A 23,107-nucleotide genomic window follows, 5' to 3' on the forward strand; every position below is an offset into this window, starting at 1 on the left:
CCGTTTGTCACCATTATAGTGCAATTCATGTGTTGTTTAGTGTCATGTAGTGGCTTTGCTGACACTGAGTTGATGATCCCTACTATAGAACATTAGGGGGGCGGAGCATTGTAAAAGGGCGGCCCAGTCAGTGGCTAAAGTCAATTTGAGTCAGCTTTTCTGGAAAGTCCTCTACTTGGAAGTCATCAGCTGCGCATTACTTGTGAAGCCAGCTGGGCCGCTTCCATAGCCCTGTCGCGCGGCAGAGAAGTAAATGGAGCACTATGGAGCCAATCGAAACGCAGCGCAGCTCATACGCGCAGTTCCGAGAAACCGAGTGGGCAAAATTGGCCCCTGCCACCGCCGCCGCTGAAATACAAAGCTATTCTTAGAATTAGATTCCTAGAACTTCCGTCAACCCGCAAAACTGAATTTACAAGAGAGGCGTTTTCTAACCGTCTTTCTGTAGAATAAAACATAGAACAGTTGTGTCTGGCGAGTGGATCACTGCGTTGGACCTAGCCTGTCTATCTCTGCCAAGGTTGACACTGAGACATTTCCTTATCACCAAAAGAAGTTATGTTTTTTTTTAGTTTTGGCAAAATATCAGAATAGTCTGTTGAGTTGATGAGAAACATTTTTTGTCGGATTATTGGCGCCATGACAGCATGAACTCAGTGACTGTTCCTACAAATTAAGAATCACTGGATCTGTTAAATAATTATATAGCCTATCACATTTTTCCAACTGGATTCAATTTCATTATGATTGTGTGTTCAAAGGTAAGTAAAATGTATTGTTGGAACAATTATTAGGCTAGGTAATAATGGTTTTTATCTCCCTATATGCTCACTTTAATTTCACACTTTGAATGTGCTGAGAAAATGTAGCTTCAGTTTTGACATCAAAATTCAATATTAGCAAAGATCGTATTCGTTGTATCAGACGGAGTGTAACAAAGCCAGGATAATTATTAAAGTGTTTATGATATATATGATTTTATATTCGAAGATGAAATTAGGCCTTTAATCGAAAAATGTCGGCACATTATGACTGTAGTTTTAGCTGAAACTTTGAATGTTAATGGACCTTTTATCCAGAATGGAAGTGATTGCAGGTCAAGAATTTGGATTTGACCTTGTGACCTACATAGCCTTATATATCTCATGCTAGTAAACACATTTTGCCATGAGGCTGAGAGAAAATGTTGCTGTTTTAGAGCTCAGGGATTCTTGAAAGACGGGACAATGTAATTTTTTGATTGTTTAATTCTAACATTAGATTCATTAAAATATGTAATACAAATCTCCAAACATGTTTTGTTTTGTTTTATAACACTATTTAATGCTCCAGGGCAAATTTTGTTAGTATTTTGGCATGTTTTTTTTTTCTTCTAGATTTAGAACATAAAACAAAATGTATAAAGCAAACATTACCCCACCGGTCTAGCACAGCAAATACTTCAATTCTTTAAGCATATGTTGCAGAAAAGTGATACAAATATTATTTTCAGAATATTGATAAAGAAATATTGACTCCATCAATAACAGAGTTGACAAACCACTGATGGAGTTGATGACAGACATATTTTTCCCTCTAAATGTAAAAGTTCATTGCCAACATTTGTAAAATATGGAAAATTATTCATTTGAAAATTCCCAACTTAAACCATTCTATCAGCTCTTTCAACAAAAATCTGATGGAAATGTATTTTTTCTTCTTTATTCAAGTGGTATACAGGACAATTTAGAGTTGAGACCATGGTGATTCTAATATTGTTTGTTTAAATCTATCAAAAGTAGAGAACTTTACATGAGTGCTTTTTTTGCACTATGTGTAATGAGGACATAAGTAAGGGGTCCTTATGGTATAGCTGACCCTGCTCATTCCTGATTTAGGATTTTAGATAAATCTGACAGAGTTGACCAAATCTCTGGACATCTTTTAGGAATCACAGTTTTGGGAGAAATATTCTTTAAAGTCAGAGGACTATTGCAAAAAACTACATAAGATCGTTTTTCAGTTATTAATATCCATTCTAGGCAGTTTTTACAATTTTAAACACTTTTTGGATAGTTTGAAAATGGGATTCTTTGCTCCGGAGTAGAGCATTTCCAGGTGTAGAGTCAACATAAATAATATGGAAAGTATTTGGAAAATTCCAAAAACATATATTTTCCCTTATAATATTCTCCATAAATCTACATTTTAAGCTCAAATAATGCCATTTTATTTATTCTCAACAATAGAATTAAGGTTTCCCTGCCGGACAAGGATTGTCCCAACTTTCAAGAATCTCTGAGCTAATTTCCTGCTATTCTATGCATTTTGCCATGAGGCTGAGAGAAAATGGTTTAGTGTTGAAGCTAATTTCCTGTCAATCTAAACATATCTTTCTTATGAGGTGTCCATATGCTATCCGGGGGGCCAGACCTCCAGGGGAGGGGGATAGCTGACAAGTATTTTTCTCTGCTCTGCTGACAAGTATTTTTCTCCACTCACACAGAAGTACTAAAGGCCTAGTGTACTAATCCTGTCCAGTAATATTTTTATTTAGATATATCATGGGGTGTTGCAGCACCCTCAGCACCCGTACTTCCCCCGGCTATGATGGTTGATAGTGAAAGTCATGGTTGATACTAAAAGTAGGAAAGAATCTTCATTAGGCTACAGATTCCTGACAGATTTACATACATAACATTCGCCACATTTTATGTAACGGCAGCATCAGTGCCTTCGTGCACCCTGTCTGACCGTTTAACAAAGTGCCTCCTATGGGTTCATATCAGTGGAGGCTGCTGAGGGAGGACGGCTTATAATAATGGCTGGAACGGAGCGAATGGAATGGCATCAAACACATAGAAACCATATGTTTGATGTATTTAATACTATTCCACTGATTCCGCTCAAGACATTACCATGAGCCCGTTCTCCCCAATTAAGGTGCCACCGATCTCCTGTGGTTCATATACCCCCATTTGCCAAGTCTTGAAAGACTGTTTTTGTAGTCTGATATTCACTGATTTTCATCAGTCGTGATTTTCTCTGGGTGTCCGCCAGCTCAAGCTTTTTATTTCCATAAACATCAAACAAAAAGCAAGCTACATGAGCAATCTCTCCCCTCCCACTACTTATCTTATTTGCCAACATTGTGGGGTGGAATTCACAACCATTTTTCCACGCCTATGACATATTTTTCTGTCTCCATAGTAACTACTGTGTTATAGCCTATCCAATCCATGCACTAAATGGACAATCCTTTCCTCACCTCAGGGCTCTGTCGCCAGGGCCACCTTCGGATATCATTGCCAGGACTACGAGCAGCATGCAGCAGGATCATGGTGAGAGAGGAGGGTCATGTCAGAATCCAGCGGCCCCTCTCTACGACTCTACAGAGGACCTCTGCTGCATAACCAACACCTTCCAGTACCTGCAGAACTCAGGTAGGCCTAGTAAATCAAATCAAATGTTATTGGTCACATACACGTGTTTAGCAGATGTTATTGCGGGTGTAGCAAAATGCTTGTATTTCTAACTCCGACAGTGCAGTAATATCTAACAAGTAATATCTAACAATTTCACAACATATTCCCAATACACAAATCTAAGTAGAATAATGTAATTAAGAATATATAAATATATGGACGAGCAATGTCAGAGCGGCATAGACTAAGATACAGTAGAATAGTATAGAATACAGTATATACATATGAGATGAGTAATGCAAGATATGTAAACATTATTAAAGTGAGTAGTGTTCCGTTTCTTAAAGTGGCCAGTGATTTCTAGTCTATGTATATAGGCAGTAGCATCTATGTGCAAGTGATGGCTAATTAACAGTCTGATGGCCTTGAGATAGAAGCTGTTTTTCAGTCTCTTAACACACCGCTTTTAATCCATGCCCCCCCACCCCCATTGTGTGTGTGTCAGTGTTAAAGTCTGTGTAGATGTTGTAAGATGATTTACAACACAGTAGTCATGTGTAGTAACATGTGGGTCTGTTTCTGTCTCCAGGTTGGTACTGGGGGTCTATTTCAGCCAGTGAGGCTCGAGACGCTCTCCTGAAGATGTCAGCGGGAACCTTCCTGGTACGCGATAGCAGCCACCCCCTCTACATGCTGACCCTGTCAGTGAAGACGGCCTTTGGCCCCACCAATGTACGCATAGAGTACATCGGGGGTCGCTTCCGGCTGGACTCCAGCTCTCCAGGCCCCCCTCACTTGCTGTCCTTCCCTGATGTCTGCAGCCTTGTACAGCATTACGTGGAGGACCCTCCTCAACCTAAAGCCAAACCCAGGCCGCCCCAGCCCGCAGTGAAGGGCAATGCAGTACTGCTCAAGCTGCTGCGTCCCCTACCCCAGGCCTTCCCCTCCCTCCAGCACCTTACCCGCCTCACCATCAACCACCACACTGTCTGTCCGGACCAGCTGCCCCTGCCATGCCCACTAGTGCGCTACCTCCAGGACTACCCCTTCCAGGTATGAAGTAGGATGGTAATCTGGCAACCATCCCTGCCCAAGGAAGGGCACACAGCAGCACTAGCGACCTCCCAGGTTATTACCTTTTGCTTATAGGGTCAGAAATGGCCTCAGCTCAGCCGGACAGTGGCACCATGGGAAGCAAAGTGCAGTGTTGTCTGGGAAGAGTAGAACTATACACGTCTCACTGGGCCTTGGGCTTCTCATACAGACACACATGAACCAGACTCGTAAAATGACATTTTTATAAAACATTTATACTGTTTACCTTAATATTTTGTCAAGGATTTTATAAGAATTACATTATATGGGTTATTTGTCAATTAATGCAAATAAATATATTTTATAGTAAAAAAATGTAATAAAAGATGTCTCTTGTTCATCTTGTCTAACCCATAATCTATACAGACGTATAGAAGGTAGCAGTAACCTGAGAAAGGGAGTAATTACTCTACCAGGAATTATATATAGTGCAATAATAAAACCAACACCTTGCTGCAGTACGCAATATTATCGTTCACAGATGGAAGAATGCTGATGAAAATGAAACACAACAGGTTTCATAAAACACTCACATGGCCAAATGATTAGCATTGAGCGCAATGCTGGGAGCATTTCCACGGACACGTTATGCCTGAGGTGGTTTCCGTGAAGTGGATTTAAGCAATGCTTAGAACATCTCTTATCAGGATTAGAGCCAGAGCCATGGTTATTAATACACCAACAGAGGATGGGGTGTACTCACACACATACAAACAGACGCGCATACAAACACAAACACACAAACACATACGCTCATGAACAGTAACCTGCGCGCACACACACACAGCATTGTGAAGCATTAGAGTCAGGCTGGCTATTTTGTCAACTTTACGTGCCGCGTTCATCCAGTTATCAAGTCGGAAATTTGAGTTTCATAGTTCCGACTACTAGCACATGAATCCGGCATAAGTCTATTTTGTGACAACAAAAAAACACACATATTGCAGTCTAAACAATGGGGCACGGGCACCCCTGGCGTAGGTTCTGAACTGTGTGGTTTCAGTCCGTTTCTACAGCGAGGGAGGAAACCCTGACTGTACCCAATCATTTCTGTCCGACTCTTTCCCATCAAAGCTTTTTCTAGCACCCGCCCTGCTCCCTCTTCCTCGTTGGTCTGTTTCGCCTATGTAAAGCTAGACACAATAAGGCTTAGCCACAATAGTGGAATATGCGGTTCGCCTTCAAAATAAAAATCGCTAATTGAAAGTAATACAAATGGATACAAATAGTGGAATCATGCCATATTTGGCCTAGATAAGGAAAAAAAGTAGGAATTATGTTATATAAATTCAACAAAAAAACAGCAATTAGTTAATTTGACAAAAAAGTACAATTCAGTTGAAATCGCACTGTGAATGTATTCCACTTCAGAATTGGGGGCATAGTTACATTTCACTGTACAGACTTACCTATGTGGTATCAGTCTACTCAGTGACACCCACAGAACACAACTGTGCAGAGTTTAAACCAATATTAGTGTCGAAGCTCATATTGCGGGACTCTGAAACCACTGTGAAATGAGCCACGTTAATCTTACCAGTCAACCTACTATGTGTATTGGACATTCATATTGCACTTTATAGCCTTACCTACAGATTGTGGATCACTGAAATGTGGTATCAGTCTACTCAGTGACAGTACAGTGCAATATGAAAGTCTAATATGCATAGTAGGTTGACTAGTAAGCTTAATGTGGTTGACTGGGGAGGTGATTTCCCACAGGCTGTACAGTTGTGGCCAAAAGTTTTGAGAATGCCACGCATATTAATTTTCACAAAGTTTGCTGCTTCAGTGTCTTTAGATATTTTTGTCAGATGCTACTATGGAATACTGAAGTATAATTACAAGCATTTCATAAGTGTCAAAGGCTTTTATTGACAATTACATGAAGTTGATGCAAAGAGTCAATATTTGCTGTGTTGACCCTTCTTTTTCAAGACCTCTGCAATCTACCCTGGCATGCTGTCAATTAACTTCTGGGCCACATCCTGACTGATGGCAGCCCATTCTTGCATAATCAATGCTTGGAGATTGTCAGAATTTGTGGGTTTTTGTTTGTCCACCCGCCTCTTGAGGATTGACCACAAGTTCTCAATGGGATTAAGGTCTCGGGAGTTTCCTGGCCATGGACCCAAAATATCGATGTTTTGTTCCCCGAGCCACTTAGTTATCACTTTTGCCTTATGGCAAGGTGCTCCATCATGCTAAAAAGGCATTGTTTGTCACCAAACTGTTCCTGGATGGTTGGGAAAAGTTGCTCTCGGGGGATGTGTTGGTACCATTCTTTATTCATGACTGTGTTCTTAGGCAAAACTGTGAGTGAGCCGACTCACTTGACTGGTCTCAGGATGCTTTACTGTTGGCATGACACAGGACTGATGGTAGCACTCACCTTGTCTTCTCCGGACAAGCTTTTTTCCGGATGCCCCAAACAATCGGAAAGGGGATTCATCAGAGAAAATGACTTTACCCCAGTCCTGAGCAGTCTAATCCCTGTACCTTTTTCAGAATATCAGTCTGTCCCTGATGTTTTTCCTGGAGAGAAGTGGCTTCTTTGCTGACCTTCTTGACACCAGGCCATCCTCCAAAAGTCTTCGCCTCACTGTGCGTGCAGATGCACTCACACCTGCCTGCTGCCACACCTGAGCAAGCTGAATCAATTTTAGGAGATGGTCCTGGTGCTTGCTGGACTTTCTTGGGCGCCCTGAAGCCTTCTTCACAACAATGGAACTGCTCTCCTTGAAGTTCTTGATGATCCGATAAATGGTTGATTTAGGTGCAATTTTACTGGCAGCAATATCCTTGCCTGTGAAGCCTTTTTTGTGCAAAGCAATGATGACGGCACGTGTTTCCTTGCAGGTAACCATGGGCGACAGAGGAAGAACAATGATTCCAAGCACCACCCTCCTTTTGAAGCTTCCAGTCTGTTATTCAAACTCAATCAGCATGACAGAGTGATCTCCAGCTTTGTCCTCATCAACAGTCACACCTCTGTTAATGAGAGAATCACTGACATGATGTCAGCTGGTCCTTTTGGGGCAGGGCTGAAATGCAGTGGAAATGTTTTTTTTTGTGATTCAGTTAATTTGCATGGCAAAGAGGTACTTTGCAATTAATCTGATCACTCTTCATAACATTCTGGAGTATATGCAAATAGCCATCATACAAACTGAGGCAGCAGACTTTGTGAATATTAATATTTGTGTCATTCTCAAAACTTTTGGCCACGACTGTACATTGCAATATGAATGTTTAATACGTACACGTGCTGAATAGTGAAGTGAATTCCCACAGTTAAAGTCCCACAAGTGCTACAGCGCTAATATTTGTAAAAACTCTTCACAGTTGTTTTTTTGTGGGTGTCATTGAGTGGGCTGATACCCCATTTCATGAACCCAAGATCCATACGTAAGGCTGTATAGTGAAATGTAAGTATGCCCCCAATGCAATTTGGAAGTCTAATACATCCACAGTGTGATTTCAACTCATTTGTTGTTGTCAAATTAACTATTGTCTTTTGTTGAACTTATAAAACATTCCAAACTTGTTTAGCATGACCTAGTCCAAATATGGCATGATTCAAATATTTGTATCCATTTGTATCACTTTCAATGAGGAACTTTTATTTTAAAGGCAACCTGCAAATTCCACTATTGTGGCTAATCCTTATTGTGGCTAGCTTCACATAGGTGTCTGTTTCAGTGCGCCCCCTCAAATTAGGTTGGGACAGAGCTAGCAAGTCAAGAGTGAGGCCGAGACATTATCCAGAAAACAACAATCTAGCTACATATTGGTCAGGTAAGGCTAATTATCTAACCAACATGACTCATAAACCAATATTGCAGTAATAGAACCGCATTAAAAGCTAGCTAGTTAATCCGGTATCTACATTTATTTTCCTCTAGCTGCAATATTGCCAGCTAGCCACCCCATCACTTCCGCCTCAAATGGCTTGCTAGCTTAATGTTAGCAAATCAGTTATTTTTAATTACCTGATTCAAATAGTTCGTTCTGTTGTTTACGTGGTATTCGTGCCCTGTAATATCAGATATGGACCGCAGAAATTATTCATCACACATTTGTTGACCAGCTAGCTATACCTATTTAACGTTAGCAACTTTAATTTTGTATTGTGCTAGTTTAGCTAACTAACTATCTAGCTGTTAGCTAGCTGGGTACGTTAACAACCATTTGTTGGTTGTCTAGCAGAATTCATCACCATATTGTGGCAAATCAAACTAACGTTAGTTAACTAATTCAAAGTAGTTTACTAGTCAGGGGGTAGATAGCTAGCTACTAACGTCACGTTAAGATAAGATAATGAGTTATGACGATTAACAGCCCACTCCGTTACTTTAGCTGTGTTAGCTAGCTAATGTTGTTCTGATTGTCATGCAAATATGCACAATCGAGACATCTTGATCTGAGTCTTGTGTTCTGGCTAAATTGAAATAATATTCTATGACTGACATGTTCCCTTAGTGGTTTCATGACAAGACACAACTATGGCTTGGTTTCAGGGTTCACAAATCCTGCAGGAGTTTTCCGATCATATGAATTAGTCAATACATTTTTTAAAAAGCTTCTTATTTTTGAAGTGATAGAGCTAGGCTTTTAACAAGGATTTCCTTTCAAAGGACAGTTCCACCATTTGCTACATCTAACAACAACATCCTAATTATTAACTGCAGGGCTCTCAAACCCTGTTCCTGGAGATCTACTGTCCTGTAGGTTTTCACTCCAACCCTAATCTAGCACAACTGATCCTAATAATTAGCTGGTTGATAAGCTGAATCAGGTTAGTTACAACTGGGGTTGGGGCAAAAACCTACGGGAGGTTAGCTCTCCAGGAACAGGGTTGGAGACCCCTGAACTACGTAATATGTGGCCCATGCAGGACTTGACAACATCTGTTGTCAGTACCATCCATGCTCCAACTCTTTGTGACCTGCAATGAATTTATGCCCGTCTCTCAATGTTCTCTATCATTTGTCCAGTCATGGCAGCCATCCGAAAGAAGCTGGTCATAGTGGGAGATGGCGCATGTGGTAAGACGTGTCTGCTCATCGTCTTCAGTAAAGACCAGTTCCCCGAGGTCTACGTGCCCACTGTCTTCGAGAACTATGTCGCTGACATTGAGGTCGACAGCAAACAGGTGAAAAAAGTCCCCTCCCTTTGTTTTTTCAACCTGGAGGACAGTCAACAGAATTCAAATCTGCCAACACTGCCATTGCCTCATCCCAATTTGCATCCTCCCTCGAGGCTTGCATACATTGCCAATAGTGGCAGACAGCGTTGGCAGATAGTCATTTGATTTCTCAATGCAGGACGTTGCCCTGCTGTGTAATGATGTCATATTGCTGACTCCATCAATAATGAAATGTTAGGTTGGCCATTCGGCATCATGCCTTTCCAAGTAGGTCACGTACACTGTATCAGCTGTAACTGGGAAGTTGGGCACAGTTGGCTGATGTCTCTTGAAATCCTATGGCAGGTTGAGTTGGCACTATGGGATACAGCAGGCCAGGAGGACTATGATAGGCTCCGCCCCCTATCTTACCCAGATACAGATGTCATCCTTATGTGCTTCTCCATCGATAGCCCTGACAGTTTGGGTGAGTATTTAATGCTGCAACACGCAGACACCTACATCTGTGCAGATACAGTTGAAGTCGGAAGTTTACATACACCTTAGCCAAATACATTTAAACTCAGTTTTTCACAATTCCTGACATTTAATCCTAGTAAAAATTCCCTGTCTTAGGTCAGTTAGGATCACGCTTTTTCAGTTCTGCCCACAAATGTTCTATAGGATTGAGGTCAGGGCTTTGATGGCCACTCCAATACCTCAACTTTGTTGTCCTTAAGCCATTTTGCCACAACTTTGGAAGTATGCCTGGGGTCATTGTCCATTTTGGAAGACCCATTTGCGACCAAGCTTTAACTTCCTGACTGATGTCTTGAGATGTTGCTTCACTATATCCACCTAATTTAACTTCCTCATGATGCCACCTATTTTGTGAAGAGCACCAGTCTCTCCTGCAGCAAAGCACCCCCACAACATGATGCTGCCACCCCTGTGCTTCACGGTTGGGATGGTGTTCTTCAGCTTGCAAGCTTCCCTCTTTTTCCTCCAAACATAACGATGGTCATTATGGCCAAACGGTTCTATTTTTGTTTCATCAGACCAGCGGACATTTCTCCAAAAAGTACGATCTTTGTCCCCATGTGCAGTTGCAAACCGTGGTCTGGCTTTTTTTAATGGAGGTTTTGGAGCAGTGGCTTCCTTGCTGAGCGGCCTTTCAGGTTATGTCGATATAGGACTCGTTTTACTGTGGATATAGATACTTTTGTACCTGTTTCCTCAAGCATTTTCACAAGGTCCTTTGCTGTTGTTCTGGGATTGATTCGCATTTTTCGCACCAAAAGTACGTTCATCTCTAGGAGACAGAATGCATCTCCTTCCTGACGGGTACTTGGTCCCATGGTGTTTATACTTGCGTACTATTGTTTGTACAGATGAACTTGGTACCTTCAGGCGTTTGGAAATTGCACCCAAGGATAAACCAGACTTGTGGAGGTCTACCATTTTTTTTCTGAATCTTGGCTGATTTCTTTTGATATTCCCATGATATCAAGCAAAGAGGTACTGTGTTTGAAGGTCGGCCTTGAAATACATCCACAGGTACACCTCCAATTGACTCAAATGATGTAAATTTGCCTATCAAAAGCTTCTAAAGCCATAACACAATATTCTGGAATTTATCAAGCTGTTTAAAGGCAGTCAATTTAGTGTATGTAAACTTCTGACCCACTGGAATTGTGATTAAGTGAAATAATCTGTCTGTAAACAATTGTTGGAAAAATGACTTAATGCACAAAGTAGATGTCCTAACCGACTTGCCAAAACTATAGTTTGTTAACAAGAAATTTGTGGAGTGGTTGAAAAACACTTAGGTTGGAATCATTAAAACTTGTATGTAAACTTCTGACTTCAACTGTATATACACATGCATACAGATTCTATTTTGTGACACGGGCCCTTGTTTTGGTGACAGAGCTTTGACAGAATTGGATGGCTGGCACACACACACGAGGAATTGTACCTGGACAGCCTTGATTAGTATTCTCTTGATTTCTGCCCTTCTCTCCTGTGTAGAAAACATCCCAGAGAAATGGACTCCAGAGGTCAAACACTTCTGTCCCAACGTTCCCATCATCCTAGTGGGCAACAAAAAGGACCTGCGTAACGACGAGCACACCCGCAGAGAGCTAGCCAAGATGAAGCAGGTACAGTCAGTCACACACACACTACAGGCTTAAATTCAAATCCGGTCCGACCTATCCCGAGCCCGAAAAAAAGCCTGACTTCTAGAAAACGGTCGCGCCTTTACCCAGACCATGTTGCCATTGTGCATAACAGCAAAATTTCACCTGTAGGTTATATTGACTGTTGAGAACAATTCTAAGAAAAGTGAGAAGATGAAAACTCACCTTAGTTGTGTAGGGATCATCAAATAGATTCAGCTGCAAGCCTATCTTTTCTTGAGCGGATGGTCAGGGGACCGGAACATCATTTCAAATAATTTGTAGACTAAACTGACAACAAAAAGACCAAAAATATATATTTGACTAAAGCATAATAATTTCAAACCTTGCTTGAATTTGTATACAATCACATATACACTATATATTCAAAAGTATGTGGACACCCCTTTAAATTAGTGGATTCGATCATTTCAGTCACACCTGTTGCTGACAGGTGTATAAAATCGAGCACACAGGCATGCAATCTCCATAGACAAACATTGGCAGTAGAATGGCCATACTGAAGAGCTCAGTGACTTTCAACATGGCACTGTCATGGGATGCCACCTTTCCAACAAGTCAGTTTGTCAAATTTCTGCCCTGCTAGAGCTGCCCCGTTTAACTGTAAGTGCTGTTATTGTGAAGTGGAATCGTCTAAGAGCAACATCGGCTCAGCTGTGAAGTGGTAGGCCACACAAGCTCACAAAACGGCAACACCGTGTGCTGAAGCACGTAAAAGTCTGCTGTCCTCGGTTGCAACACTAACTACCGAGTAAAACTGCCTCTGGAAGTATCGTCAGCAAAATAACTGTTAGTTATGAGCTAAATTAAATGGGTTTCCATGGCCGAGCAGGCACACACAAGCCTAAGCTCACCAATGCGCAATGCCAAGCGTCGGCTGGAGTGATGCAAAGCTTGCTGCCATTGGACTCTGGAGCGACGAATCACACGCTTCATCTGGCAGTCCGACAGACGAATCTAGGTTTGGCGGATGCTAGGAGAACGCTACCTGCCCGAATGCATAGTGCCAACTGTAAAGTTGGTGGAGGAGGAATAATGGTCTGGGGCTGTTTTCCATGGCTCAGGCTAGCCCCCTTAGTTCCAGTGAAGGGAAATTGTAACGCTACAGCATACAATTACATTTTAGACTATTCTGTGCTTCTAGCTTTGTGGCAAGTTTGGGGAAGGCCCTTTCCTGTTTCTCGTGACAATGCCCCATGCACAAAGCAAGGTCCATACAGAGCCCTGACCTCAACCCCATCGAACACCTTTGGGATGAATTGAAAAGCAGACTGTTTGAAGCTGGTGTAAGAAGCAAAAATGAAACTTCAGACCGGGAAGCATAGAAGTAGCGCACACAGAACAGATCTATCGCTTCTTAGACTCACATTTCTATATGAATTTGGTCAGGTCGCCCAAGAAATTACATGTAGCTTTAAGTTTAAAATAGAATTTAAACATTAAGGACAAAGTCCTGAATTTTTAGAAAAGTAATTGTTTTACTACTTTTTTTTAGGACAATGTTTTCCTACATTATCAGGACCCCAAACACTTACACACGCCTAATTCTCCCCCACCCCACAGGAGCCTGTGAAGCCAGAGGAGGGACGTGACATGGCGAACCGGATCAGTGCCTTCGGCTACATGGAGTGCTCTGCAAAGACCAAGGATGGTGTGAGGGAAGTGTTTGAGATGGCCACCAGGGCAGCGCTACAGGCCCGGCGGGGGAAGCCAAGAAATAAATGCCTCCTACTGTAAGGGGAGGTGTGAGGGACTCTGCCTCCTACTGGGGAACGCCTGAAGAAATTAGATCTATTCCCCCTCTGCCCCTAAAGACTGTGCTCACCAGTTTTTACTAAAGGTGTAATGCTTTTAATTGGTCTTAAAGTTAGTCATGTTTTTGTCAGTATTCAATAATGGGGTCATGGAAAAGCTTAGATTTTTATTATTTTTTTGTACATGAGTGAATCTGCCATATCAACACTTCCTTTGTGAACCTGTACTGCCATGCAACTAAAGTGGTCAGCCAGGGGACTTACTGTTGTCATACCTGCCAATTAAGTGCTTGAGCCCCACCCACTGAACTGAGGAATGTCTCCATAGCCAATCAGGGTGGGGTGCCCATACACTGATCCAAAGGCTTGATCATTTTGTGTTTGTTATGCACATACAGGCATAACATTTTTGAAATAAATGTGCTTCATAAAGCCCTATGTGCATCTATTCATATGCACACGGAAATGTGGTGTCTTTGTAATAAATACCTTTAAGAATTGGAACAGGATGATAGATAACTAGAAATTTATATTTGTAAGAAGCTAAATTGAGACTATAGTGAGTGGAAGGTATTGTAGCGAATTCGGGGGGGGGGGGGGGTAAGTCTCCATCAGGACTCGAACCCAGGTCCAGCGAATTATGCCAAAAGATTCCGAACCTGTGAGGCCACTAGGCGTTAGGTTAAGGGTACTAAATTACCCCTTCCTTCAGGAGATCATGACCTTACACCAAGTCCCTTACCTGTACATGCCTCACAGGCACCATCCTACTTCTGACACCAATGTAGCAAATTCAGGTGGTAGCCCGGATCCAGCGACTCAAGGCAACAGCTTAACCGTTACGCCACAAGGTCTGAGCATCTTGAAAAAGGTGGCTAGGTATTGATTTAAGGTCACTTCATTGTCTGCGTCGCAAGAACAATGAGCTGTGCTTACATTATCTGCCCATACTAACTTTTCAGCACAGAGGGTGGACAACTTAACGCACGTTTTATTTAACATTTTGTAACATACACTCATTCATAAGCGGTACTAAGGTGTATACAATCAAATGCCTTACATGCTTAAATATCCCTTCTAAAGTCTTTGGTGTTATTGCTAAACTTGTTGAATGATATTGTTTCAATATGTGCAAATGGATTTGTCTTATGTAACATTGTTCTGCACTTTTCTTAGCTTGACCACATTATCTAAATTCCTGAGGGGTCTGTCATTGAGCTAAGGGACTATTTGGTCAAGTGAGGTGACAAGACAATGGATCTCAACTGATTGTTCTGCAAGGATTGGAGAGCTGATGACGAGGCTCGTTCAGTTCAAAACGTTTAACATCATTGGTGTTTCTTGGCCGGGGCGCGAGAGCGGGCGATGACGACTGGAATCACAGCCATGGCGATCAGCCCCACAGCCACTAGGGGGCGGTAGAAGATCCAGCCAGAGGCGATGGTGAGCAGGGAGAGGGAGCAGGAAATACACAGGGCGAAGAGCTTCAGCCCCACGCTGATCAGCTCTCTAAGAATAGGGACCCAATCCACTGGATAACAACAAAATACACGTGTTAAGAGACACTGACATGCATACAGAGCAGTTCATTTTTGACTGGAACGTAACCGCATGTCTATGCTTAGGAAAAGTAAAATGAGGTATTGGGAGTTAACCAATGCTGTGTGTTACCCAGTGTGTGGATGATGCGGATCATCAGACTAATGCCAAGGAACATGAGTAACCAGCCTCCAGTCCTGAGAGCCCAGGTCAGCATAGCATTGTTATTATGCTCCCTCTCAAACACCTCCTACAAACCAAAACCAACAAGCAAAACCCATCAGGGATGTGATCAAGGCTGCATAGAAAAATCAGGAAAAACAAGACATGGTTCAGAGTAGGTACATTTCAGTGATGGATGAATAGAGGATATTGTCACAAGTCATCAGGAAAAAAAATCACATCCTTCAAAAAAAGAACCCCACCACCTCACCTCAGCAGTGAGCTCCTCCAGGTAAATGATCTCCAGTGTGTCTCCTGACTTGGTCCTAAAGGGCTTCAGGGTGTCATAACTCTGCATGGCCACAACACTGACCTGTGGGACACCAGGCTCTCAGATCAGTTACAGTACTCCAGTTAGCAATCAGTTGATGACGAGTTGTTCAACAGACAGCTCATTTGAAGAGGATTATGGACTTATGTAGTATTTACAGTGACATAAGGGGTACTTGGGGGCAGCATTTAGTATACAGTGATTTATGCCAAATAATGACTGATAAGAGAGTTGAAAATAACTATTCTCCAACGGGAGATGGAAATTTCACAAGTTGACAACAGCAATCTACAAGCTGACTAACCGGAGGTCAGTTTTAAGCACCTGAGCTCTATGTACTCACTGTCTGGGCTGGCCCAGGGTAGGTCCCCTCCCCACTGAGTCCTGCATAGGAGAAGCTCACGCGCACGTCTCCCACCTAAACACAACCCACAATCACCAGAGTTTTAAGGGTCACAATAGAATGGATATGAGTGGCATGAGCCTGTGCATACCAGCCTTTATGTGAAAAGCTATAGGTTTATGAAGGTGAGTTGTGTGAAAAAAACTGTAGGTTTGTGTTGGTGAGTGTAAAAAGCTATACATTTGTGTATGTGGGTCATTGTGTAAAAAACAATGTTTGCGTAGTGAGCCATCATTAGAAAAGCTTTGTTTCAGAGTAAGAGATTGCCTGTCTAAACGCAGCCAGCCATATTCTGACCTTTTCCCCCCCCCCACTAATTGGTCTTTTGACCAATCAGAACAGCTCTGAAAAGATCTCATTGGCATTTTGACCTATGAGGGGGGAATTATCAGAATTGGGCTGCCTGTTTAAACGCAGCCATTGTGTTGTGAGTGACATTCACCTCTGGTCTGCGGGGGTGTTGGGTGTGGTAGAAGTAGTCCTCATCAACCGTGAGAAAGGAGTCAGAATCAGGGGCGGGGAGACCCTTCAGACTCAATGTCTGGAAGTTCTCAATCTGATCCACCAATCCTCAGGAGAAAATAAAACAAATTCAGCAATTAACCAATCAACAAATCATTAAGAATATCACTGGGATACAATTCAAAAGGTTGTTAGACAAGCAATGGAGCTGCTAGCCTGTGTTCTGTAGATACCTTTGGAGAGCGAGAAAGGTCCAACCTGAACATCAGAAGCCACCACTGTTACACTCTCCACTGCCATGGCACTAAAAATCACCAGCATGTCAGGTACAGAGACGACCAAATACCTCTGTACCAGTTCATCAACATAATACCTGCTGTAGTTGTGACTGACAAATGAGGGAGACAGAAAGAATGAGAGAGAAGACAAAAGAATTGGAGTACCTCGGGTTGATGTGACCAATCTCTTTATCAAAATTCCTGCTGTTGATTAGCTCTGCCTTCCACTCTGAATCTGAAGAAAGAGTTAAGATAAATTTGAAACGCATGTCACTGGCATGGCATGCATGTTTCTACTGAAGTAAGTACTGTAGTACTTTTTGTTGTTCTTCACTGCGTGTACCACAGGAGGTTGGTGGCACCTTAATTGGGGAGGACGGGCTCGTGGGTAACGGCTGGTTTCCATGTGTTTGATGCCATTCCAGCCATTATTATGAGCCATCCTCCCCTCAGCAGCCTCCACTGGTCTGTACTTACTGTAGTTGTACGTAGACTCAGTCTTGGACTCTCCATCCTCGTCATAGTCTCTGTGGAATAGTCACTAGCAGGTTACAAATTCAAATACACACATCTAAACACACATAGCTGCCAAAACACAACCACGGTATTAATTCTGAATGAGTACGAGCTATGGATTCCTTGAAAAATCGGCTGTTAGGTAGTGAGTGAACGAACTAAAAAAAAAAAAACAGCATGTGCCTGAAAACCAGTTCAGCAGAGACAAAATGAGTGTTTACAGGCATACTAACAATTCAATATTAAACTGATTACGGCAATAGGCAGAGTATGGCAGTCATGTAAACACCTTACTCTGCGTCAGTTCATATTCGAAGTAAGCATATGCTGATTAAAGCACCTGGATTTCTAAGCAATCTTTGAAATTATTAGGAAATGTGAACCCCAAGAGTATATTTGATCTGTGCATGTGTTAGCACCAGACTAAGGAGCCTCCTGCTCTTTTGCGCAAGTGAAGTGAGTTTCAGAAAATCTGAAAGTACAGTGCATTCGGGAAGTATTCAGACCCCTTGACTTTTTCCACATTTTGATACATTACAGCCTTGGTCTAAAATTGATTAAATTGTTTTTTTCTCCCCTCAAAATCTACACACACACAATACCCCATAATGACACAGCAAAAACAGGTTCATAATTTGTTGCAAACGTATTAAATGTATAACTGAAACATCACATTTATCGTGTTCTTGGTCACCTCTCTGACCAAGGCCCTTCTCCCCAGATTGCTCAGTTTGGCTGGGCGGCCAGCTCCAGGAAGAGTGTTGGTGGTTCCAAACTTCTTCCATCTAAGAATGATGGAGGACACTGTGTTCTTGGGAACCTTCAATGCTGCAGACATTTTTTAGTACCCTTCCCCAGATCTGTGCCTCAACACAATCCTGTCGTCTCAGAGCTCTATGGACAATTCCTTCGACCTCATGGCTTGGTTTTTGCTCTGACATTCACTGTCAACTGTGGGACCTTATATAGACAGGTGTGCCTTCCCAAATCACATCCAATCAATTGAATTTACCCAAGGTTGTCTCATATCAAGTTGTAGAAACATCTCAAGGACGATCAATGGAAAAAAGGATGCACTGGAGCTCAATTTCGAGTCATAGCAAAGGGTCTGAGAACATAAATAAGGCATCTGTTATTTTTAAACATTTGCAAAAAATTCTAAAAACCTGTTTTCACTCTGTCATTATGGGGTATTGAGGGTAGATTGATGAAAATGTTTTATTTAATCAATTTTAGAATATGGCTGTAACGTAACAAGTCAAGTGGTCTGAACACACATGCATCTTAGAAATAGTTTTCACATACAAACTCTATATGTCCGAACTCAGAATCTAACAGGCTTCACAAAAATAATGGTCGCTGTGTGATTGCCGATTTTCGGCATTTATCAAAGTCCCAGCATGTAGCCTGATTTCAGGTGTGTCCATGTTAACAGGATTATTAGGGAATATGTTCCTTGCAAAGCATGTAAAGGTTTTAATCAAACTATTACCTTTAATCTGAATATTGACAATAATCAGTATTGTGTGCATGTAAACATGCCCAGTAAAGGTAGGTAAAGAGAGATCTGTCAGTAACGGGTAACTGATGAGGAGTGACAATGACTGATCCCCAAAGATTGGAAAGCTGCCGCAGTCATCCCCCTCAAAGGGGGAGACATTCTAGACCCAAACTTTTACAGACCTATATCTATCCTACCCTGCCTTTCTAAGGTCTTTGAAAGCCAAGTCAACAAACAGATCACCGACCATTTCGAATCCCACCGTACCTTCTCCGCTATGCAATCTGGTTTCCGAGCTGGTCATGGGTGCCCCTCAGCCACACTCAAGGTCCTAAACGATATAACCGCCATCGATAAGAGACAATACTGCGCAGCCGTATTCATCGACCTGGCCGAGGATTTCGACTCCGTCAACCACCGCATTCTTATCGGCAGACTCAACAGCCTTGGCTTCTCAAATGACTGCCTCGTCTGGTTCACCAACTACTTCTCAGACAGAGTTCAGTGTGTCAAATCGGAGGGCCTGTTGTCCGGACCTCTGGCAGTCTATGGGGGTGCCACAGGGTTCAATTCTTGGGCCGACTCTTTTCTCTGTATACATTAATGATGTCGCTCTTGCTGCTGATGATTCTCCGATCCACCTCTATGCAGATGACACCCTTCTGTATACTTCTGGCCCTTCTTTGGACACTGTGTTAACAAACCTCCAGACAAGCGTCAATGCCATACAACACTCCTTCCGTGGCCTCCAACTGCTCTTAAATGCAAGTAAAACTAAATGCATGCTCTTCAACCAATCGCTGCCCGCCCGACTAGCATCACTACTCTGGACAGTTCTGGACTTAAGTATTTGTAGTTGTCCACATATTTTAGGTGTCTGGTTAGACCGTAAACTCTCCTTCCAGACTCACATTAAGCATCTCCAATCCAAATCTAGAATCGGCTTCCTATTTCGCAACAAAGCCTGCTTCACTCATGCTGCCAAACATACTCTTGTAAAACGGACTACCCTGCCGATCCTTGACTTCGGCGATGTCAATTAAAAAATAGCCTCCAACACTACTCAGCAAATTGGATGCAGTCTATCACAGTGCCATCTGTGTAGTCACCAAAGCCCCATATACTACCCACCACTGCGACCTGTATGCTCTCGTTGGCTGGCCCTCGCTTCATATTCGTCGCCAAACCCACTGGCTCCAGGTCATGTATAAGTCTTTGCTAGGTAAAGCCCCGCCTTCTCAGCTCACCATAGCAGCACCCACCCGTAGCACACGCTCCAGCAGGTATATTTCACTGGTCACCCCCAAAGCCAATTCCTCCACATTGCCTTCCAGTTCTCTGCTGCCAATGACTGGAACGAATTGCAAAAATCACTGAAGCTGGAGACTTATACCTCCCTCACTAACTTCAAGCATCAGCTGTCAGAGCAGCTTACAGATCATTGCACATGTACATAGCCTAACTACCTCATCCCCATATTGTCATTTATTTTTGCTCCTTTGCACCCCAGTATCTCTACTTGCACATTCATCTTCTGCACATCTATCACTCCAGTGTTTAATTGCAAAATTGTAATTATTTCGGCCACTATGGCCTATTTATTGCCTTACCTCCCTAATCTTACTTCATTTGCACACACTGTATATAGGACTTTTACATTGTGTTATTGACTGTACGTTTGTTTATTCCATGTGTAACTCAGTGTTGTTTTGTGTCGCACTGCTTTGCTTTATCTTGGTCAGGTCACAGTTGTAAATGATAACTTGTTCTCAACTGGCCTACCTGGTTAAATAAAGGTGAAATAAATAAATAATTTATGATTGTGTGCACAAGGTTACATTATCATAGTCCTGTCCACCAGTTAGCCCAACCCTACATACAGTGCCTTCAGAAAGTATTCACACCCCTTAATTTCCACAAAGTGTGGAAAAAGTTGTGTCACTGACCTACACAAAATAACTCAATGTCAAAGTGGAATTATGTTTTTATACATTTTTACATATTAAAGATAAACTGAAATGTCTTGAGTAAATAAGTATTCAACCCCTTTGTTATGGCAAGCCTAAATAAGTTCAGGAGTAAAAAAAAAACAACCCCCTCTGAATCAGAGAGGTGCGGGGGGCTGCCATAATCAACATCGTCGGCACCCGAGGAACAGTGGGTTAACTGCCTTGCTCAGGGGCAGAACGACAGATGTTTACCTTGTCAGCTCGAGGATTCGATCCAGCAACCTTTCGGTTACTGGCCCAATGCTCTAACCACTAGGCTACCTGCCTCCACTAGGGTATGATGTGTAGATGCGTGCATTTATTTATTCAATCCATTTTGAATTCAGGCTGTAACACAACCTGATGTGGAATAAGTCAAGGGGTATGAATAATTTCTGAATGCACCGTACCTGCCAGATCATAAGACCCTGACTCACCTGCTCTCGCTGTACTCCACCCACTGGTACATCTCCACCTGTCTCTTCAGCTTCACCGCCTGCACCGTCACTCTGTAGTTTGGGTCATGGAGGGGCTAGAGAGGAGAGGGATGGGAGGAGGACGTGATAACAGGTTAAGATCAGGGACCATATCCACAAAGTGACTCAGAGTAGGAGTGCTGATCTAGGATCAGTTTTACATCCCAATGAATAAGAATATATGGACAGATCCTAGATCAGCAGCACATACTCTGGAATGCTTTGTGGATATGGGCCCAGTTAAAGACATGACAGATCAGAAAGAGGCTTAAGGGAACTCTTCTGTAAAGCATTTGAGAAGTAGGAGAACTGCTAATAGTAAGGGGTAGGCCTATATTGGTTTATTATTACCCAAGAGTTACACCAGCGCTCAGTTGTACCAGCACCTTTTATAGAATTTGGGTCAGGTGATGAGACTGGTAAGGGGAATAGTAATGCATAGTGGTAAGTATTGTAGGCCCATACCTGTAAGGTGCGCAGTGGGCCTGTCAGGTGAACCAGATGGTTGTCGTTATGGTCCAGTGGGCTGGAGTACAGGTGCAGGGACACCACCTGAGAGAGACCCTCATCCAGGGAGGTAGCCGTTCTCAGGGCCCTTCCCTGTGTGGGAACAACTGTTGGACTACTGGAGGCCTATACCTGCTAAATAGCCTATTATACACACACTGCACACAACTCAAATAAATGGTTAATTTGAAAATGTGCCACCCCATGTAATTGTCATATTCCAGACATATTTCGTTTCAATGATGCAATATTCTAGAAATGTCCACTGACAGACACTTTACTGTGCTGCTACATACACGGTTTGAAACTACTCGCCTCATTGGTGAATAGGACGTAAAAGGAGAGGGTGAACAGTACAACACCAGTAACTGTTCCCCCTGCGGTTTCACTCAGACGCTCCAGGAATCCGGGCTTGGAACGGCTGGTTGTCCGCGTGTGCTGGTCATGTTCTGCCGCTAACTGTGAGAAGGACAGAAGAAATATGCAGGGCCCGGTTTCCCAAAAGCATTTTAAATATGCACTATGCAGAAATCGCTCCGCCATTTCCTGGTTGCTAACGTTCTAATAATTCGCCTAATTTCAGTTTATGTGAAGAAACAAGCAAATTTAGAGAATCATTATAACGTTACCATCCAAACCGCTGACATTTTCCATAATCAAAAATATTTTATTTTCAACTGTCGTGAATTGTTCTGAACCGTCCTGAACCGTCTGTCCATCACTACTCACGTTTAGGGCTGTGTAGCTGGATGAAAATAAACATCAGAACGACTGATAAAATGCACGAAATTGCGCTGATAAATGGCAAGGCTGGCTATGGTAAGATTAATAAAGAAATAAAACTTACTGTTGGAGCCGACATTGTCCACGCCCAACCGTGTATCAGCAAAGGGATGAAGTTAAAGAAGTTTGCAGTAGCCTTAGTTGGCTATTTACGTCCTTGATTCAAAACAGACTTGCAAGCGTTAGCTGCCCGCTGATACTCAATTGGTCAAGCAAGAGACCTCAATACAATGAAGCAAGAACTTGAAATACGCGTTTCGTGAGGTAAAAGGACATTTTGCCGTATTTTCTTGGGGGTGCTGGGAAATGAAGGCAAGCTGTCATGATGACCCCGCCCAATCTGTCCGCGTGAGATAAGCCCTTTTTTTTGTACGGAGGTCTATGAGAAAATGTCGATTAGAAGTTTCATAATGTTTAGGCTTTTACAAATGTACTGATAAAAGTGGATGCACGTGGCATTCTGGCAACTTTGAGAAAGACGACTTAGTTGTTGTGCCTGCTGTCAGTGGTGGAAAAAGTACCCCATTTTCATACTTGAGTAAAAGTAAAGATACCATAATAGAAAATGACTCAAGTAAA

General features: G+C 42.5%; 3 protein-coding genes across 3 annotated transcripts in view; 2 read left to right on the forward strand and 1 right to left on the reverse strand.

Annotated features, from left to right (window-relative positions):
* tmem43 (transmembrane protein 43) overlaps positions 1-22,724 on the reverse strand; it is a 41,498-nt gene extending 18,774 nt beyond the window's left edge. Inside the window, 14 exon segments of the mRNA NM_001173744.1 lie at positions 11,606-11,720; positions 11,994-12,098; positions 14,325-15,113; positions 15,254-15,371; positions 15,555-15,656; positions 15,958-16,032; positions 16,460-16,587; positions 16,713-16,783; positions 16,923-16,992; positions 17,235-17,284; positions 21,200-21,294; positions 21,704-21,838; positions 22,061-22,204; positions 22,593-22,724. Of these exon segments, the coding sequence (NP_001167215.1) occupies positions 14,911-15,113; positions 15,254-15,371; positions 15,555-15,656; positions 15,958-16,032; positions 16,460-16,587; positions 16,713-16,783; positions 16,923-16,992; positions 17,235-17,284; positions 21,200-21,294; positions 21,704-21,838; positions 22,061-22,204; positions 22,593-22,607 (1,206 nt within the window). The 5' untranslated portion in view covers positions 22,608-22,724 and the 3' untranslated portion in view covers positions 11,606-11,720; positions 11,994-12,098; positions 14,325-14,910.
* Positions 186-4,824, forward strand: LOC106565139 (cytokine-inducible SH2-containing protein). The gene is made up of 3 exons (XM_014131925.3): positions 186-761; positions 3,253-3,422; positions 3,994-4,824. Exons 2-3 carry the CDS (start codon positions 3,305-3,307, stop codon positions 4,461-4,463), a joined length of 588 nt encoding a protein of 195 aa, XP_013987400.1. The 5' UTR covers positions 186-761; positions 3,253-3,304; the 3' UTR covers positions 4,464-4,824.
* LOC106565140 (transforming protein RhoA) lies at positions 8,147-14,048 on the forward strand. Its single transcript, XM_014131927.3, has 5 exons — positions 8,147-8,297; positions 9,497-9,654; positions 9,994-10,114; positions 11,659-11,789; positions 13,392-14,048. Exons 2-5 carry the CDS (start codon positions 9,499-9,501, stop codon positions 13,563-13,565), a joined length of 582 nt encoding a protein of 193 aa, XP_013987402.1. The 5' UTR covers positions 8,147-8,297; positions 9,497-9,498; the 3' UTR covers positions 13,566-14,048.
* Positions 22,725-23,107: the final 383 nt, after the last annotated feature.

Source organism: Salmo salar, chromosome 12 (genome assembly GCF_965601325.2).
Source record: "Salmo salar chromosome 12, fSalSal1, whole genome shotgun sequence".
Taxonomy (NCBI): domain Eukaryota; kingdom Metazoa; phylum Chordata; class Actinopteri; order Salmoniformes; family Salmonidae; genus Salmo; species Salmo salar.

Bases quoted from the DNA above. Each gene is read 5' to 3' on its own strand.
- LOC106565139 (XM_014131925.3), top strand. From the start codon at position 3,305: ATGCAGCAGGATCATGGTGAGAGAGGAGGGTCATGTCAGAATCCAGCG. The intron at 3,423-3,993 runs GTAGGCCTAGTA...TTCTGTCTCCAG, and splicing joins CCAGTACCTGCAGAACTCAG to GTTGGTACTGGGGGTCTATT.
- LOC106565140 (XM_014131927.3), top strand. From the start codon at position 9,499: ATGGCAGCCATCCGAAAGAAGCTGGTCATAGTGGGAGATGGCGCATGT. The intron at 9,655-9,993 runs GTGAAAAAAGTC...ATCCTATGGCAG, and splicing joins TTGAGGTCGACAGCAAACAG to GTTGAGTTGGCACTATGGGA. The intron at 11,790-13,391 runs GTACAGTCAGTC...CCCACCCCACAG, and splicing joins AGCTAGCCAAGATGAAGCAG to GAGCCTGTGAAGCCAGAGGA.